The sequence below is a fragment of the Amblyraja radiata genome, chromosome 7 (assembly GCF_010909765.2).
Source record: "Amblyraja radiata isolate CabotCenter1 chromosome 7, sAmbRad1.1.pri, whole genome shotgun sequence".
Lineage (NCBI taxonomy): Eukaryota > Metazoa > Chordata > Chondrichthyes > Rajiformes > Rajidae > Amblyraja > Amblyraja radiata.
Window position 1 is genome coordinate 75016327 of NC_045962.1, and position 20319 is coordinate 75036645.

At 44.3% G+C, this 20319-nt stretch overlaps 1 protein-coding gene across 6 annotated transcripts in view; it reads right to left on the minus strand.

The window, feature by feature from the left end:
• Window positions 1-1928: 1928 nt before the first annotated feature.
• Window positions 1929-20319, minus strand: part of gli2 (GLI family zinc finger 2) — a 447759-nt gene continuing 429368 nt past the window's right edge. For all 6 annotated transcript variants that reach the window (XM_033024822.1, XM_033024823.1, XM_033024826.1 and 3 more), the window contains 3 exons: window positions 14769-15050; window positions 6679-7012; window positions 1929-5600 (listed from right to left, as the gene is read on the minus strand). In XM_033024822.1, the coding sequence (XP_032880713.1) occupies window positions 3103-5600; window positions 6679-7012; window positions 14769-15050 (3114 nt within the window). In that variant the 3' untranslated portion in view covers window positions 1929-3102. The remainder of the gene's footprint in view (window positions 5601-6678; window positions 7013-14768; window positions 15051-20319) is intronic.

Genomic DNA, 20319 nt, shown 5'->3' on the forward strand with positions numbered 1-20319 from the left:
ACAGGGAGGAATTTTGTTAGAATAGTGCCAAAGTTGGAAGTCATCAGTTATTCTCCTTTGTGCAGCAAGGAAAACCAAACATGCAAGGGAGGTGTCCAGGATAATGAATGGTTTTGACAGAACAAATAAGGAGAAACATTTACCTGTGGTGAAAGGGTCAATAATCAAAAGATGCAGTTTAATTGGCAAATAAACAACATGAGCCAGTAGGAAACATATTTTAATGCAACCACCTGCTAAATTCTAGAACACACAGCCTCGAAGACTGCAGGAAAATCCTGTACTGATTCTTAGATCAGAGTTTGATAAATCACAAATCTCAATGACATGTGATGCCATTCAGCCCATTATTCAATGGTGCTTTCACTGTCACATGTGCAAATGTACAGTGAAATTCCTTTCTTAAATAGAGTCCAGTGCAGTATTCCCATACCTAAGCACAGCCTCAACTAGCAAGAGTACAGAAATAGTTCACTTAGCCCGCATGTAAGAGACAACATGTTTTGACGTCATTTTTAAAGTCCAATCCGCGCTCCAGTTGATATGTGCGGTGCCCGATCCAGGCGAGCCCCAGGCTGCTATGGGGCCTCCAGCCGTTGCCCCCCTTGGAGTGATGTCCCTCTCTATATAGGCAACGAGGCGTCCATATCAAATTTCTGCAGAGCAATCTAATGTCTTATCCTCCCACTCTTTCTTCATCGAGTATGAGTCCATTCCCTTCACAAACCCAAATTGGCTGTTACACCATCATTACATGCAGATCTCATAGCCATTCTCTCCATAAAGAAAGATTTTCCTCACATCTTCCTCATATTTGCCCAACACCTGGAAACCTTGTCCTCCTTGTTCTTGAACTATCCACTAATTGGAAGTTCGTGTTTTTATTTCTCCTGTCTCAATCAATTCTAATCTTCTCTATGAAATTACAGGAATAATGAGCAAAGTAATGGGAAAGGACAGAGAATAAGCACTAATTGGATAGACTTTTAAAGAAGTGGCATTTGTTAGAGTCATTGAGTCACAGTGAGATAGAGTAAGGAAACAGGGCCTTTGGCCCACTGAGGCTGCACCAATCTTCAAACACCCATTTACACTCATCCTCTCATGTTTCATTATTCTTTGCACATTCTCGTCAATTCCGTCCAGTTTCAACCACTCACCGACACACTAGCAACAATTGAACAATTAATCCACCAATTTGCTCGTCTTTTGGGATGTAGGAGGAAACCCAGGTAGTCACAGAGAGAACATGCAAACTCCACATAGATAACACCCGAGGGCAGAAATAAACCCAGGTCTCTGGCACTGTAATACAGTAGCTCTACTAGTTACTCTGATTACATTAATTATTAATAATCTTAAGTTAACCCCCCCCCATCTCCCATCTACATACACCTTTGAAAGAATTTCCTTTTAGGGAGCTGCTCTACTGAAACCCTCATCTATGTAAAATTCTGTCTAAAAAAGGTATAATTGGTTAATTGAAAAATACACCATGGAAACAAGCCCTTCGTCCCACCGAGTCCAGGCCGACCATTCACACTCGTTCTTTGTTATTCCCAATTTCACACCCACTCCCGACACACTTGGGGCAACTTATCAAAGACATTAACCTACTAACTCGCATGGGACGTGGGAGTAAACCGGAGCACCTGGAGGAAACCCATGCGGTCACAGGGAGAACGTTCTAACTCCACATAAGGAGGTCAGAATGAGTGTGAACATTTGGTGCTGTGTGGCAGCAGCTCTACCAGCTGCGCCACTGTGCCACCCTTATCAACCAGAAACCCATTGATGCAGAGACCCATCAATTGCAGTGAGGTGGAAACTCTCACTGAACTATTTTACTCAAATATTGACCATTTTGCTTGTTCAGCAAACAATACCCTCTCCACACTTTACAAAGTTTTTTAAGAAGTAAAATGGTGTACATTCAACATTGTTTTTATTAAAGAAAAGTTTGTTATTGTACAAAAAGTGTATATACATTTTGATCGCTGGATCTATTCCATGTTTTGAAAGCAATTGGTTACAGGGAATGTCCTGGCTATAATGTTGATCAAAAATAGCTTGGCGCTCTTATTCAAAACACAGTTTTAACGTGTATTTACAGACTGGAATAGTTGTCCGATGTTTGAAATTTCTTTACATGAGATGCTTTATGCACTAAGAACGCACGACAAAGAACACATTTCCGTTCATATATATTGAAAAGACGTTGCATATCTTTCACAATAATCCTCACACATAAAGAAACTATTTTCATTAAACCACTGCATGTTAACTACTATTGGACCAATAGCACTGCCATATTACAAGCAAATTGCTGGACGATGTTCCCAAAATGGCTGAAACTGAAAGGATGCCTTCACTATTCAAAAATAACATGACATAGTAAGGCACTTCTTGATGCTATAATATGGGCATTCTTAGCTCTTCGGTGCTGTATCATTTACAATGATCAGGTTTCACAAACTATTCAGTCTGGGATTTTATAATGACACTTTGGCCCAATGCAGAATATTAAGAGCTAATCTCTGAGAAGGAAGTGGTATACAATATGGCTTTGATGGCACTTGTCAATGTACCTATTGTTCTTTACCTCAGCCGACCTGGAACAATTTTCAGTGGCGCTGAATCAATCTGATGGCACGCTTTAAGTGTTCACATTAATGAAATACAAGGAAGCACACATCTACTATTTACAGGAAAGAAATGGGCAATTTTGGTTTGTGCCCTTGTCTGTTTGGTCTAGTGTACATTATCAGTGCTTTACCACAAAATTAAAACAAGCCAAGAGTCCCAGTTCAAATAACACATCTCTTGATGTAACATATCAGTGGATTGGCTATCTCATCAAATCACAGCAGAAAATCCCTATTCACAAATATATAAGCCTTTGTAAAATGTCCAGATTCCCTTGCAGAACGTACATTGCAGAATAAAGGTTTTTATTTATACATTAAAATACAAAGTCTATTTAAAAAAAACATTGCTTTCCTTAGGAATGTTAATGTTTCAAAAGAATCTGTTGTAGACATTTTTGCTTTGAAGTTGACTGGATTTGGAAATTCCACAATGTTCATTCCTGTTCTTGAACGCTTAAGACATCATATTAAGAAATTTATTTTCCTCGGCCAAAGTAGTCAACATAGAGCTCATGTCTCCTATTGCCATATTAGTCAATCCGGCTGGAATGGGCTGCAGAGTCAGAGAATTCCGGGGGGTGGTGAGACGGGAGGAATTGTGGGAGAGGTTCTGCAGAAGGCCGGGGCTGAGGGTACCCGACATCAGGCTGGAATGGTCACCATCATCCATAATAGCATCAAAATCTATCTGCGCTTGGTCTAGACTATGAGAGTTTACAGTACTTGATACCTGGTTGGTGCCCGGTGAAGATATGGTTGCAGCTTTGACATTTGACATGTGTTGTTGCTGCTGAACAGCGCAGTCCATTTGTCCACTGAAGTTGCCATTTTGTTCGTACATGTGGATTTGACCAGAATAAAACATCAGGTTGCTGTTTGGACCATCATTATTACACTGCTGTGACTGCATGGACAGTTGATTGTTATTAGGTTGCCTTTGGCTTGCTTCAGAGTGCCCACGACTGGGGCCCATCCCATTCATTTGAAGTGGTCTTTGCAAATAACCCTGTGGTTGCATGTTCAAAGAATTAATCAAACCATGCGGTCTGGCTGATGGATTTGGCCTCTGTGCTGGATGGGGCTGCATCATTCCACGGCTTAAGTTGTGCCCAACAGAATTCATGACATTCTGTCCCTGTTGGCTGACATTCTGCTGACTCGGGCTGACGTGGGAATTAGCTTGGCTTAAGACGCCATGGGCCGCAAAGGTGGCACAGTCGGGAGCTCGGCCAGCCTGGACATAATTCTGCTGGCCTGCAAGATGCATACCCTGGCCTACTTCTCTTCTCCCATGGCACCCATTCATCGCCATAGATACCTCATTTGCTGGTGCCATCTGCTGATGAATTGGTGCATGGACCTGCTCAGCTGCAATGTAGCTTTTGAGGGCTTGGTCCTTGTTTTGATTCATTGCTACCTGCTTAAAGTCTTGAGTACCAGGTTGCGCAGGTGAACCCATCATATTATTCACAGTCATATTGCTGCACGATGTTTGACCCAGGGTCCTGCTTGCCATGTTGGGACTAAGCACTTGGCTAGGCTGGTTGTAGGCTTGCGGTGGGCTGAGAGGCAGATTAGCATTCTGACACAAGCTCATCTGCTGAGGCTGCTGCATATAGTTCACTTTTTGTCCATTCATGCCAACGCTCCTCTGCAATAAACCCTGCTGCACCAGAGTCATTTCATTCTGGTTCATTGTCACGGCGGCTTGAGCAGGGTTGAGATTCTGGTATTGGTCGAACATCTGCTTTTGCTGAACCACGGCCAAGTTTGATCGCGGGAACTGCTGCTGCTTGGACTGGTCGGGGATGACATCGACGGTACCTGAGCTAACTTCATTCCATTGAACCGGCATGCTGTTCTTGTTCATGTTAGTTGACCCCTGACACGGTTGACTCCCCGGACTCATCTGGCACGGGGCCATCATCGAAGCGGACTGGTTCATGTTGCCGTCCACCATTGCCATCGCTCGCTGGGCGTACACATTCTGACTCTGCATGCTCACGTTGTCCTGGAAACCCTGCATTTGGCCGGCAAAGCCTAGTACGTTGCTATCCTGGGCCAGCCGATTTTCCTGAGAGTTGATGTACTGCACCACATCATCGGGGAGCATGAGGTCATCGTCGACGGCCTGGGTCTCAATGTCCGCCCCAACCGTCTCCATGGCAATGTTCTCGCTGATGCTCGGCGGCCGTGGGGAGTAGGCGCACCGGTGGAGGCTCCCGTCGGAGCGGGCGCCGTTCTGAAGGCCGAAGTGCCGCCTGTCCATGGCCGGCGGCAGCGGTAGCGGGTTCATGCTGTTCATGCTGTTGAAGCGCTGAACTCTTGAGAGGGACATCGGCTCCATGGCCGCCGTCCTCCTCACTGGATCGCTCGCTCGCCGGGCGCCGTTGCCGCCCACTTCGTGGGGTCGCAGCGCCATGGGCCCGTATCCGCGCGGGACGCCGTCACTGCATCGTCTCTGGGAAGCGGGGGGAGGGAACGGGGAGAACATCGAATTGAGGCCCTCGCCCAGGAGAGATGCTCTGGCCTTCATTCGGTCCATGTTGGGCAGCGGCGTTGGCGGAGGTCCACCGGTCGCGGCGGCATACTTAGCCTTCAGCCGGTACTGCTCGACCGGCGTGAGATTGAGCAAGCCTCCGCAGTAACTGACCTCGCTGGACCTCCGCGACAAATCAGTGGAGATAGGGTCGTAAGAGTCAGCAGAGCTGATGTTATTCAGCCGACCCCCAATGTGGGAAGCCTCGCTGGATCGCCGACTGGAAAAGTAAGGGGAGATGCCAGACGATCTTCGGCTCAACGTGTACGCTGAACTGATGGTGCTGCTGGTGCTGTCCCGGCGATCGTTCAGCTGATTCAGCACCGTGATATCACTGCTGGACAGTTCCATTATTCTGGGGTTAGGCAAGACAACAGTAGAACCACCAGTACCTGAATTCTCCAGTGAAGTTCCTGAAAAAAAAAATATGCACACATGAAGTTTGCTAGAGGAAGTAGTTGAAGCAGGTATTATCAAGGATTCAATTATAATTTATTGTCACGTATCTAGCCACAGTGAAATGCTTTGTTTTGCATACAACTCGGTTGAATCTTGATGTTTACTTATCATAATTTGCACAGGTTTAGTTTTGGTTAAAGATGCAGCGCAGAAACAGGCCCTTCAGCTCACCGAGTCCACGCCAACCAACGATCCCCATACACTGGCACCATCCTACACACTAGGGACAACTTACAATTTTTACCAAAGTCAATTAACCTACAAACCTGCACGTCTTTGGACAATGGGAAGGAACTGGAGCAGCCAGGGAAAATCCACGCAGTCGTGGGGAGAACGTACAGACTGCCTGCCGACGGCATCCACAGTCAGAATCGAACCCGGCTCTCTGGCGCTGTAAGGCAGCAACTCTACCGCTGTTCCACCCTGCTGCCCAATGCAGGTACATGGATTGGATTGTTTTGGACTTTGGTTTGGTTATGGTGGGACTTGTGTAGAAGGCACCTGTTGATTGGCATGGGCAAGTTGGGTTGAAGGGCCTGTTTGCACACTGTTTCTGCTCAGTAAACCTCTAATTCAGTTTAGTTTTAATTCCGTTTAGTGTATTGTCATGTACACTGAGGTACAGTGAAAAGTTTTTGTTGCCTGCTATCCAGTCAGCAGAAAGACAATACATGATTACAATCGAACCATTTGCAGTGCATAGATACATGCGAATGGAATAATGTTTAGTGCAAGGTAAAGCCAACTAGGAGTAGCCGATCAAGGATAGTCCGAGGGTCAACAAAGAGGTAGATGGTAGGTCAGCACTGAACTGCTAGTTCAAACCTGAAACTAGAAAAGTTCATGAGGGCGAAAGGATCTTTAGGACGTGGAAATAGATTTGACAATATAGAATTAGGACATTCACGAGCTGGGATGAATGGTCTAACTGTACAAAAGCTTATTTTCCCCATTTAAATGGAATATTAGTCCTTTTGTTTTAAATAGTGCTTAAGTTTCTACTGCCCAGCCAAGACCAGGAACTCAACTTACCATTCAAGGGGATGAGAGGAAGCTTGGTGATTTTGACTGATGGCACTGGGTTTGCCCATGAAGGAATATCTCTGACCTGCTTCAATTTTTCTTTCTTTAGTTGCTCAAGTCTTTGGGAGGCTGTCATGTGCTTTCTCATCTGAAGGCCGATTGTTGAAGTTCCGGAGGAAACGGTGGAGTCCACAATTGGGGAATCATCTAATGCGGTCAAATCTCCCAGGCTACCTCCACTGTTGATGTTCATTTCTACTCCACTGTCATTGTTGTTGGTGCTGCCAAGTGGCGATGGCTCACTGCTGCATGAAGATTGGCCACCAGGACTGGACTGATACATCTGAGGTGGACAAAGGGAATCCCATCAGCACCCGTGAGCAACATTGTAAAGATCACATAGAACAGTACATCACAGTAACAAGGAAAAAGGGTGCCACCCTGATTTGTCACCTTCTCCAGGGGATGCTGCCCAAACCTGCCAAGTTACTCCAGCACTTTGTATCGGTATTTTTACCAGATAAGGCCCTTTTGCCCACATTGTCTGTGCCAAACGTGATGCCAAGACTAATTATCTGCCTGCACATAGAAATTAGGTGCAGGAGTAGGCCATTCGGCCCTTCGAGCCTGCACCGCCATTCAATATGATCATGGCTGATCATCCAACTCAGTATCCTGTACCTGCCTTCTCTCCATACCCCCTGATCCCTTTAGCCACAAGGGCCACATCTAACTCCCTCTTAAATATAATAATAATAATAATAATACATTTTATTTGTGGGCGCCTTTCAAAAGTCTCAAGGACACCTTACAGAATTTAACAAGAGTTAAAAAACATATAATCGGAGTAAAATAAATAATAAAGACATCACCAATACACAAATTAAAGACAGAATTCGACCCAAAGACAAAAAAAATCAAAAACACAATGTGAAGAGAGAGCAGCAGCAGCTAAACCGCGCCAGTGTCCACTCTCCCTTCCGACAGCCATCGATAGCCAATGAACTGGCCTCAACTACCACATAATCCATCCTCCCATTCTCTGCACATCCATGTACCTATGTACCTATCTAAAAGCCTCTATCATATCTAAAAGCTCCTAGCGTATCTGCCTCCACCACCACCCCTGGCAGTGTGTTCTGTGCACCACCACCAGTTGCGTAAAAAAACTTGCCCCACACATCTCCTTTAAACTTAGCCCCTCGCACAAGCACGCTATGCCCTCTAGTCTTTGATATTAGGTCATAATGAGTAGGAGTAGAATTAGGCCATTCAGCCCATCAAGTCTACTCCGCCATTCAATCATGGCTGATCTATCTCTTCCTCCTAATTCAATCATGGCTGATCTATCTCTTCCGCCATTCCCCTGCCTTCTCCCCATAACATGTACTAATCAAAAATCTATCGATCTCTGCCTTAAAAATAATCACTGACTTGGCCTCCACAGCCTTCTGTAGCAAAGAATTCCACAGATTCACCACCCTCTGTCTAAAGAAATTTCTCCTCATCTCCTTCCCAAAAGAACGCCCTTTAATTCTGAGTCTATGACCTTTGGTCCTAGACTCTCCCAAGAATGGAAATATCCTCTTCACATCCACTCCATCCAAGCCTTTCTATCCTGGGGGGGAAAGGTTCTGGCTGTCTACCCTATCTATATCCCTCACAATTTTATATACTTCTATCTGGTCTCCCTTCAACCTCTGACGTTCCAGAGAAAACAATGCAATTATTTCCAAACTCTTCTGTTTGCAGTATTAATATGAAGTTTAGCTGTATGTAGTAGAGCAACTGTGTTCACTTTCGTTATTCTTTCATACCTTTCTAGCCTCCCTGGCTCAGAGATAGAATGGTAGAAATTCATTGCTGGTCACACAAACAAAACTTGCAATGTGGAAGCAAATTCATGTTGGACTGCACTTTTAAAGTTTGGTTCTACATAAAGACAAATTCAGAGCCAACCCCACTAGAGCCATGAAGAAATTAGTTGTATAAAGACAGCACCTTAATGACCAGGTGGAAGAATAACAGTGTCAGGGAAAGGTGTCGTTTTCAACTTTAAAACACCAAATGACTGATCTCAATTCAAGGGAAACAGGAGCTTTTGTGTAGGAACAGGGTGAGGAGGGAATTATGTTAGCAAATGTCCTCGATCACAATTGGATTCTCGAGCAAGTAGGAATGATGCCAATGGTATGTGAGATTTTTTATTAAAGTCCAAGGCAAAACTAGTGAGGGAAATGTGAAATGGATAATCTAATAATAACACCAATAATTAAGAACAATGAGTGCTAACCCTAGATATCAGTAGAATCATATCACTGTATGGCACAGAATTGGGCCCTTTTGATCAAACCTGTCCATGCCATATGAATGGAAGATAGATACAAAAAGCATCTCTGGAGAGAAGGAATGGGTGACGTTTCGGGACAAGACCCTTCTTCAGATGCCATATGAATGGTAGTCAAGAGCTACATCTGGGCACACTTCCCATAGAGGTGTAGTCACCAGGGACACCAGGAGCTTGCCTGATCTCCCACACTCTGCAGGAGGGGTTGGAAGGAACTGCAGATGCTGGTTTAAACCGAAGATGGACACAAGATGCTGGAGTAACTCAGCGGGACAGGCAGACAGGAATGGGTGATGTCACGACCCAAAACGTCACCCATTCCTTCTCTCCAGAGATGCTGCCTGCCCCGCTGAGTTACTCCAGCATTTTGTGTCTATCTACAGGAGGGGGATGCTGTTTAGCCACTCATTAAAGAAACCTTATGCTACTCATTAATACTGTCATCGGTGTGTCCAAGCTTGGAATTTTCGTTGGAGGTCAAGAACTGGTATGTGGGGTGTGTGTACTTTTCCATGGCTGCCCATGGCTCTGACCCTTGGTTTAGTCTCAGGGTCTAGTGGGAATAAGGTTGAAGGGGGAAGGTCAGAGAACTAAGGTCTCCTGAAGTGACCTCTGCAATGGCAATCTGAGTTGTACCTCAAGAGAGGAAGGCTTGAAGTGAACACACTGGTGCAATCAAGGAAATAATACTGAACAACTATGGTTCAGTCATGATATTCTGCCATGAATTCTACAAGTTTACTCTTCTTGAGGCCATCATATCTTTAGAAAGAAGGTGAGAAGGAACTTCTATAGTCAGAGGGTGGTGAATTCACTGCCACAGACGGCTGTGGATGCCAAGTCAATGGATATTTATTAAGGGGGAGATTAACAATTTCTTGATAGTAAGGGTGTCAAGGGTTATGGGGAGAAGGCAGGGGCAGGAGAATGGGGTTGAGAGGGAAAGATGGATCAGCCATGACTGAATTAGGAGCAGACTTGATGGGCCGAATTACGGAGTAGACTTGATGGGCCTAATTTGATGAAGGACATCCTTGTGATTGAGGCAGTGCAGCATAGGTTCATGAGATTGATCCCTGGGATGGCAGGATTGTCATATGAGGAAAAATTAAAAAGACTAGGCTTGCATTCACTGGTGTTTAGAAGGATGAGGGGGTATGTTATAGAAACATATAAAATTATAAAAGGACTGGACAAGCTAGATGCAGGAAAAATGTTTCCAATGTTGGGCGAGTCCAGAGGTCATTTAAGACTGAGGTGAGAAAAAACGTTTTCACCCAGAGAGTGGTGAATTTGTGGAATTCCCTGCCACAGAGGGCAGTGGAGGCCAAATTACTGGATGGATTTAAGAGAGAGTTAGATAGAACTCTAGGGGCTAATGGAATCAAGGGATATGGGGAGAAGGCAGGCACGGGTTATTGATTTGGGATGATCAGCCATGATCACAATGAATGGCGGTGCTGGCTCAAAGGACCGAATGGCCTCCTCCTGCACCTATTTTCTATGTTTCTATGTATTCTGCTCCAAGAGGGCGGTGGAGGCCGGTTCTCTAGATACTTTCAAGAGAGAGCTAGATGGGGCTCTTAAATATAGCAGAGTCAGGGGATACGGGGAGAAGGCAGAAACGGGGTACTGATTGTGGATGATCAGCCATGATCCTATTGAAAGGCGGTGCTGGCTCGAGGGGCCAAATGGCCTACTCGGGCACCTATTGTCTATTGTCTATAGAACCTATGAACTTGAGGAAATGATTGTCAGAAAAGGGCCTTCAGTCCACCTGAACTGTGCTGGCATTACTACATCCACAAAAAAACCCTCCGATTCCCCTTCACCTTCACCTAATTACCCCTTCTACTCCTTCATAAACCTTCTTCGCTTCCATTTCGTCCTCCTGTGCTTCTTTGAGAAATTACCCCACTCTGCTGGGTCTCATCCATTCGAGCAGGGATCAAGTTGTACATTCCAGTCTTCCTATGTCAGGTCATTCCTCTTAAATTCCGACTCCCTTTCCAACCTTCATATCAAAATATTTTCATAAGGACCATGAGATGCTCTGATTTAATTTAAAGCTGTTAAGCATTCCAAGTTTTATTCCATGTTTTTTTTAAACAAAGGAGTTCAGCGCAAATTATCACGATTCGCCACGAGGGAAAGATCTTAACCCCAGGTGAGGCCAAGCAGAGTCCTGATGCACGTTTACCGTAGTGGGAGCAATTACCGAACTTCCTTACCACATAAATGGAAGCTAATTCAGTGCATCAAATCAGTGCCAGTCTCTTCCCGTCTCCTGACCAATTTTCCCTTCAACCCACTTAACCCACATTCCCATCAACCCACACAGTCTACCACTCGCCTACACTTGAGCAGTATATTACGGCGTTCAATTAACCCACTGACCCACCAGTTTTTGGGATGTGGGAAGAAATTGGAGCACCCAGAGGAAGCCCACGCAGTTACAGGGAGAACGTGGAAACTAAACATAGACATGGTCTGAAGTTATTGGAACTGTGTGGCAGCAGCTATGCTCGCTACATCATAGTGTCGCCCAGGCCAAATTGCCTAAGGCAGTTTTGTGTACCTACTGACAGCAAGGTTAAGGGCAACATTAGCTGTCACCAAACAATGCATTATTAATCAAAAGGGAACAGGAAGTTCATAAAATCGGACAAATAGTTAATCATAATAATGAACTCTCAACATGCAGTCTCTCAAAGGTGCAGCACAAGTGCAATGGATCACCTCCCTCTCCCCCAAAGCATTCTATGCTGTTTACTCTTATAATGACTGGATTTAATCGTGGTAATTATTTTACCAGTTTACTTCAGGTGATGGGGTGGAAGATTGCAACCTTCACGTGGTCCGCCCTGTTTCGACTAATGCAATCAACTCGACGTGCACAAATGGACGATCAAATAGAACAAGTTGTCCTACAACTTTAGGCTGTGCACGCCACATGAAAGAAGAAGACTTTAGGTGATGCACTATAGAAGTGAGGCACTCCCAATAGGGTGTCTGATTATCAAGACCAAGTGTTGTTCAGTCAAAAGGAAAGACAGTTTACAGTGGCTTGGGTAACTTTTGCTTTGCTCACCTTAGTACCGACTGTCCTTAGGAAGGCACAGTGAGGAAGGAAAGAAGATGAGAGGCGACAAACAAGTGTAGGCAGTGGAAGAAGAGGAAGAAACACTGTTAGTTGGTTAGTAAAGACTCACAGTGGGTTAGTTTTGCATTCTTCGACACGTGTAAAACACAAAACAATTAAGAGACACTCCATTCAATCGGATTACAAGTTCCTCAAAGATTTTTTAGTTTAGTTTAGTTGAGAGATGCAGCGCAGAAACTGGCCCTTTGTCCCACCGAGACCGCACCAATCCCCACACACCAACGCTATCTTACACACTGGGGACAATTTACAATTATATACTAAGCCAATTAACCTACAAACCCACACAGATCAAGTGGAGATCGTACAAACTCAGTACGGACAGCACCCGTAGTCAGGTGCGAACCCGTGTCTCTAGCGCTGTGAGGCAGTAACTCTACCACTCTGCCACCGGAACATGAAGCTGACACAACTTTAGCTCTCCTGACCAGCTTAATATTTGCAACATTTTGTGATCTTATTTCAGAAATCTAATGTCCGTTCCTTCAAAGAATTGAGGGGTGCATTCAAGGAAGCAGTATGATGGCCCACTATCCATGTCTAAATGAGGTTGGGGTCTGTCTCTGGGGTCTGTCCCTGAGGCAGAAGCAAAACGCCTCGGTCTACAGCAGCTGCAGGCTAACAACATTGATTTAATTTAAGTGTGAGGAGACTTTGTTAGTTCTCCTCTCACCTTATTTGACTTTTTGTCTGATCCTGGGGCGTTCAATTTGATATCCCTTGATCCCAGTAACTGCAGCCATACCTTCCCAATTAAAGTGTCACCAAAGGAATGGCTGGAAATGCCATGGTAAAAGCCCACGTCTTTTTGATAGGATCAAGGGCTATTCATTCTACAGCCTTTCCCGTGAAAGGCCTGGATAGAGTGGATGTGGAGAGGATGTTTCCTCTAGTGGGAGAATCTAGGACCAGAGGTCATAGCCTCAGAATGAAAGGACATTTCTTTAGGAAGGAGACGAGGAAAAAAAGGGTGATGAATCGGTGGAATTCATTGCCACAAAAGGCTGTGGAGGCCATCAATGGATATTTTTAAGGCAGAGATAGATAGATTCTTGTTTAGTACAGGTGACAGTGGTTATGGGGAGAAGGCAGTATGGGAGAGATAGATCAGCCATGATTGAATGGCGGTGTACTTGATGGGCTGAATGGCCTAATTCTGCTCCTATCACTTATGAACTTCTGTGCTTGAATACCTTCAGAAGTCTTGACCCAATTCCAGGCACAAACCCTGTCCAACGTGAGCATGTATTAGGGGAGCTCCCTTCCATGGTATGACATAAAACTGCATATCTAAATAGTGTCAGGTTTAATTTAGAGATACAGCTCAGAAGCAGGCCCTTCGGCCCACCGATTCCACACCGACCAGCGATCCCCGCTCATTAACGCTATCCTAAACACACTAGGGACAATTTACACATACACCAAGCCAATTAACTTACACACCTGTACGTCTTTGGAGTGTGGGAGGAAACTGAAGATCTGGGAGAAAACCCACGCGGTCACGGGGAGAACGTACAAACTCTGTACAGACAGCACCCGTAGTTGGGATCGAACGCGGGTCTCCGGCGCTGCAAGCGATGTAAGCAATGCAGCAACTCTACCGCTGCGCCACCGTGGCCGCTAATAAATCCCATAGGTCTGTTCAGAAGCAGGACACACTGGAAATCCAATAGCTAGCATCCTATATTGTGGTTCTCTTTAGTTGAAAGCTCCAGAGAGAATTACCCGCTAATCACATAATGTGGGTCAGCACGCTCCTGACCTATGTGGCTGTGTTTGGAATCCAATGAAGTTCAGACACTATTGCAGCTGACTTCTTGTTCAACTGCCTGAGTTCTGTTGTACTGAGTAGGGGTGCCGGATATTTCTGCCTCTTAACTGTACAAATAAAAACATTCTCAGTCCTGGTATTGATCGCTACGTCAAAGTTATTAGACTTTAGAGATACAGCGTGGAAACAGGCCCTTCAGCCCACCGAGTCCATGCCGACCAGCGATCACCTCGTACTCCAGCACTATCCCACACACTGGAGACAATTTACAATTTACAGAAGCCAATTAACCTACAAAGCTGTATGTCTTCGACGTGTGGGGAGGAAACCGGAGTACCCGGAGAAAACACACGTGGTCACAGGTAGAATATACAAACTCCACACAGACAGCTCCTGCAGTCAGGAACAAACCAAGTCTCTGGCACTGTTAGGCAGCAACTCTTTGACTGCACCACCATACTACCCACAGAGCATGGGATATGACAGCAAGAGATTTGGATTGACAGAGCAAATGTTAGGAATAAGACTGGAAAATATATTGGTTAAATAATAGTAGTAAATCACATGAATTCCCCAATACGAGTAATTAACTTTACAATATCTTGTACTTCAATGTGGTATCTACACTGATCATATTTTCTTTCTGGATTACAATTAATTAACACTCATGGGCCTGGCAGGGCCAATGGTGCCTTTCTGCAATGGATAGTTGTATGATAATAATATCTTCATTGCCAAATCTAATTGCATGGAGGCTTGCAATTAATGATTGTGTCACCTTTCCTATTTGTCACGAGCCAGTGTTTTAGTGCTCTTACCACAGAGTTTTCGGTCTTGATGGTTTTCATTTGCAGGTTGTCCTCCAAGCCTCCACTGGTGCTGTTGGCTTCTGCCTTTTCCCCAGACACCCTGTTACCGTGGCCAAAGGCCACATCGTGGTCTCCGGGCTCTTTGGCTGGTGGCGGCCTCGGATGCACGTCGTTGCGGTGCTTTTTCGTCACGTGGGCGTCTGGCCCGTGCACGGTCTTCACGTGTTTCCGGAGCGAGCTCGGGTCTGTGTACCTCTTGGTGCATCCAGGAATTTTACAAACATAAGGTTTCTGCAAAAAAGGAATCGGTGACATCAGACGGGGGCCAAGCACTGTTGTCACAAATGTAAGACTCTCGGCACTACTTGTTACTCCAGATGTTACTCCACCAGTGGTGAGTAGGTGGAACCTACTACAGATCCACCACCGATTTTCCGGCACCGTTGGTTCCAGACCTATGCTAAAACATGGTGACTCTTGTCGAGTGACTATGCGGTTTATTATCTTACACGCTTATACTTAGTATGATCATGCCTAATGTATAGCTGGATCATCACTGAATTGTATGCAACAACAAAAAATCACTGTACTGAGATACACATGTCAAAAAAGTATGATTGAACCAATGAAGCATTAATGTTCTTTGGAACCCTGCCTGCCTTACTGGGTCCGGCCTGCATGTAATTTCAGACCCACTCGTGTGATTGCATTTTGACTGCTTCCTCAGTTCATGAGGCAGCAAGGGATAGTTTGAGTTTGAGTTTAGTTTATTGTCACGTGAACCGAGGTACAGTGAAAAGCTTTTGTTGTGTGCGAACCAATCAGCGGAAAGACAATACATGATTACAATCGATCCATCTGCAGTGTACAGACACATGATAATGGGAATAATGGGAATAACGTTTAGTGCAAGATAAAGCCAGTGAAGTCCGATCAAAGATAGTGATAGTCAGAGGGTCTTCAATGAGTTAGATGGGCTGCTCTCTAGTTATTGGTTGACAATAAATGCTAGCATTGCCAGAGATGTTGGCATCCTGCAAATGAAGAAATAAATTAAAAATAAAGCACACTGGAATAGACTTCTTGCCAATGTTCTATAATTCTACTCAACTTCCCATTTTTTACACATAAAGCTTCAAGAAAACAAATACTTACCTAAATTAACAACCCAGCCCACTTAAACCATCTCGAAATTTTTCCCCTTGGCTCTTTGGAATATATCGAATTGTCTCGTGGGTTAGTTTTATTTTAAATTATTGTTTTCCATTTCCCTGCCTGACAGCTTATTTCATACATCTGTCATCCTTCTGGGAAATGGCACAAAACTCACATCCCGAGCGGGGTTAGGGATGAGAAAAACGTTGTGTGCTTAAGCTCTTGCAAAGCAGTGAATGAATAACTGTTGAAAGGAAGAATGGCGAGCTTGAAAGAGGTTTGTAGATCTACTTGATTAAGGTGGGAGTTGGAAAGAGAGGCTGCTGATCTGAACTTAAGTGAGAGAGTGGGAATTGCAGTGGTAGTTCAGCCTTAACAGAGGGCTAAGTCTTTATGAGCAGACCAGTGCTCATCTCCGAGTTAAAATAAAGACTTGTCCCACCTCCAGCCATTCCTTCTTCTTCCCCCTCCCGTCAGGCAGAAGGTAGGGAAGCTTGAAAGTGTGCACCACCAGACTCAGGAACAGCTTGTTTCGTTTAGTTTAGAGATACAGTGCGGAAACAGGCCCTTCGGCTCACCGAGTCCGCGCCGACCAGCGATTCCCACAAATTAACATTATCCTACACACACTAGGGACAATGTTTACATTTACCAAGCCAATGTACCTACATACCTGTACGTGTGTGTTGGAGTGTGGGAAAAAAACCCAGATATCGGAGAAAACCCACGCGGTCACGGGGAGAACCGGGGTCTGCGGTGCTGCAAGCGCAGTAGGGCAGCAACTCTACTGCTGCGCCACCGTGCCACCTAGTGTAGAACGGAACTGCAGATGCCAGTTTATACCGGAGATAGACACAAAGTACTGGAGTAACTGAGAGGGTCAGGGAGCATCTCTGGGGAAAAAGGATTGATGATGTTTTGGGTCGGAAGGAGGGTCACAACCTGAAACGTCACCGGCCCTTTTTCTCCAGAGATGCCACCTGACCTGCTGTGTTACTCCAGCATTTGTTTCTTCCCCTCTGTAATCAGGCTTCTGAATGGTCCCTCCATGCTAGGGTACTGTCCGATTTACCTCTACCCCATTGCGGACATTGGACTTTGTCGCTGGAACAGTATGCTAAAATGCTGAGAACTATATTCTGCACTCTGCATCTTCCCCTTTGCCCTACCTTGAGTTTTGTCTAATCGTATTTATGCATGGTATTATCTGATTTGATTGGATAGCATGTACAACAAATCCTTTCACTGTATTTCGGTACATATGTCAATAATAAAATTAAACCCTTGCTCTTTAATTAGTAGCTGTGACTCTTTTGGCTGGTAATACCTCTGAGTCAGAAATAATAGTGGGGGTCAAAATCTACTCTGGAGATTTGATAAACAAAAATAGGGGCTGGCAGGCAACTGAGAGACCACTGTGCTTTTCTGGCCAGTGTCATTTTTTAAATAGATTATCAGCTCACTAGAACAATGCTATTTGTGGGACCATGCTCAGGACCATCTGGCAGTTGTGATGCTTAAAACAGGGAGTAACCATCATTTGCTGTAACATGCTTTGGAAATGGATTTGGAAAGGACCACAGTAATGCATGCCTCTACTTCTTTGTCGATTAACATAAATGACACTTCATTGCCAGAGGCCCAGTTTCGATCCTGACTACGGGTACTGTCTGTATGGAGTTTGTATGTCCTCCCCCTGACATTGTGTGTTTTCTCCGGGATCTTCGGTTTCCTCCCACATTCCAAAGACGTACAGTGTTTGTAGGTTAATTGGCTTGGTATAATTGTAAAATTGTCCCTAGTGTGTGTAGGCTATCGTGGGTGTGCGGGGATCGCTGGTCGGCGCGGACTCGGTGGGCCGAAGGGCCTGTTTCCGCGCTGTATCTCTAAACTAAATTAAACTACTGCTCCAACATGTCTTCAAGTAGTGTGCTTAGAGCTGTTCGTTCTCTCTCAGTTTTATGACTATCATTACAATTATGTCGTTCCCCCATCTCTTTCATGTGCACATTTTGTGTTTTCCCATCTCCCAGAGAGGCAGTTTAATTTTCATATCTGTGGTGGTTTTGAAGCTTATTCGGGCAAGTTAAGTATATGTTTTGCCCTCCACAACCACTCTTATTCAGAGCGCGGTCAGCAATAGAGATTGTAATCTAATCCCTCTGATGGCACACCACTGTTAAGAAAAAATGATGGTCAGATAGAATTTCAACCACAAATATCAGCACTAGTTAACTCTTCTTCCCCACATCGAGTGGTTATTTGCATGTATATCAAATAAACAGTCACTAAAACTGATGGTTATTTAGAAGTTAGAAGGTACACAAAATTGCTGGGGAAACTCAGCGGGTGCAGCAGCATCTATGGAGCGAAGAAAATAGGCGACGTTTCGGGCCGAAACCCTTCTTCAGACAGAAGTTGTTTGTTTCCAATAGTTTTTCTCCACATAAGCGGACTATGTAAAAAAAAAAATTCCCCCACGTAAGCTATGTAAAAAAAAATCAAAAAGGATTTTGAAATCCATTGGCTTGAAGTAAATAAAAGTTAAGTTGTAGTATTTTGCAGTGTTAATATCAGTAGGACTGAAGCACAGCTAGTCCAGTTCTCACTGATAAATGGGGTCATTTACGTGTCTTCGGGATGCTGAAGGAAACCAGAGAATCAGAGGGAAATCCATGCCTGGTGTTTGCCTGGATCGGGCACCGCTCATAACAACTAGAGCGTGGACTGGACTCTGAAAATGGCGCCTAAACATGGCACCTCTTGCACGTGGGATCCGTGGACTATTTCTGTACAATTTGCTCATGGGAAATGTGCATAGGTATGACAATACTCTACTGGACTGTTTGTGAGAAAATAATTTCACTGTGCGTTTGCACTTCGCACATGTGACAATGGACACACCATTGACCATTGACTGTCATTGAGAGAATCCTAACTCCATCGGTAGTTATGATTGAACAAGAGTCGCTGGAACTAGAAGGCAGCAGCGATAACTACTGGCAGATCTTATGGAGAGGAAAGTGTCCAGGGTATTAGAGTTATCCAGTAGGGATTGATTAGGATTTTTGGGAAGCATCCAAAAATGTTTCATATATGATGCTAATGATGAAGATTTAATTGAATCTGTGGCATTGATTGAAAACTCACAGCAACAGGATAAAAAAAAACTTGACAGAGCTTTGATTGACTCATGGGCAATGACCAGAGAAGTGGCACTGATCGCTGTTTGGGGCACAGACTACGATGAGTAGCATAGTACGCATTGTACTTGCCATTAAAAGCATCTAGTGTCGGTGTGATAATTATAACAATAGTACGAAGAATTATGGAAGGTTCATGCACACTGGAATAATAACTGATAAAGGTGTCTGCATCAAAAGATGGAAACATTATATCTAAGAAAAACAACTGAATGCAATGATTTCTAAATATCTTCTATTAATATCAAGGTGCCATCAACAGATATTTCAGTGAACTTTGGTACATCTCGAGAGTTGTGAATCTGTGGAATTCTCTGCCACAGAAGGCCAATTCACTTGGATATATTCAAGAAAGAATTAGATTTAGCTCTTAGGGCTAAAGGAATCAAGGGATATGGGGAAAAAGCAGGAACAGGGTACTGATTTTGGATGATCAGCCATGATCATATTGAATGGCAGTGCTGGCTCGAAGGGACAAATGGCCTACTCCTGCACCTTTTTTTCTATCTTTCTATGACAGTATCTGGCTATAACTTAAATACGTTGTTCATGTCTCACGTAGATCTTTGGGATGGAGGTACTTTCAAAATACTGTTGGCAACCTTGGATATTTTCCTTTTAGGAGATTAATTTATCGGCAAAGGCTCACAGGGGATTACAAGGGAAAATTCTGGCGCGGAAGGCTCTAAGCTACAAGGTCACAGTCATACAGCAGAAGTTTGTAACTGAGAAAAGATTTGGAGATCAGCCTAATCCATGTTCCTAAAGTGTCAAAAAGCCAAGGTAGTGGATTAAGCAGATAACCTGATGTGGCCCCTGAATAGAAAACTCCAGGGCACAAGTGTAAAACTAAGATGCTTGAACGAAGACAAATCAAATGCATTTTTTTTACAATCCAAGAATGGTGGGATCGGCTGCAGTGGGTGAGGTTATGGGGAGAAGGCAGGAGAAAGATAGATCAGCCATGATTGATTGGCAGAGTAGACTTGATTGGCCAAATAGCCCAATTCTGCTCCTATCTTATGACCTTATGAAAGAGATGGTAATTGTAATGATGATCATAAAACAATTTTTAAATGATTAACATCAATTTGTTATTATTGTGTTCTTAATTTTTGTGTTCATTTAGAAAGAGGATGCATTATATGATCGATTATATGTTTAGCCTGATACAATTGAATATGATGTTGATGATGGTCTTG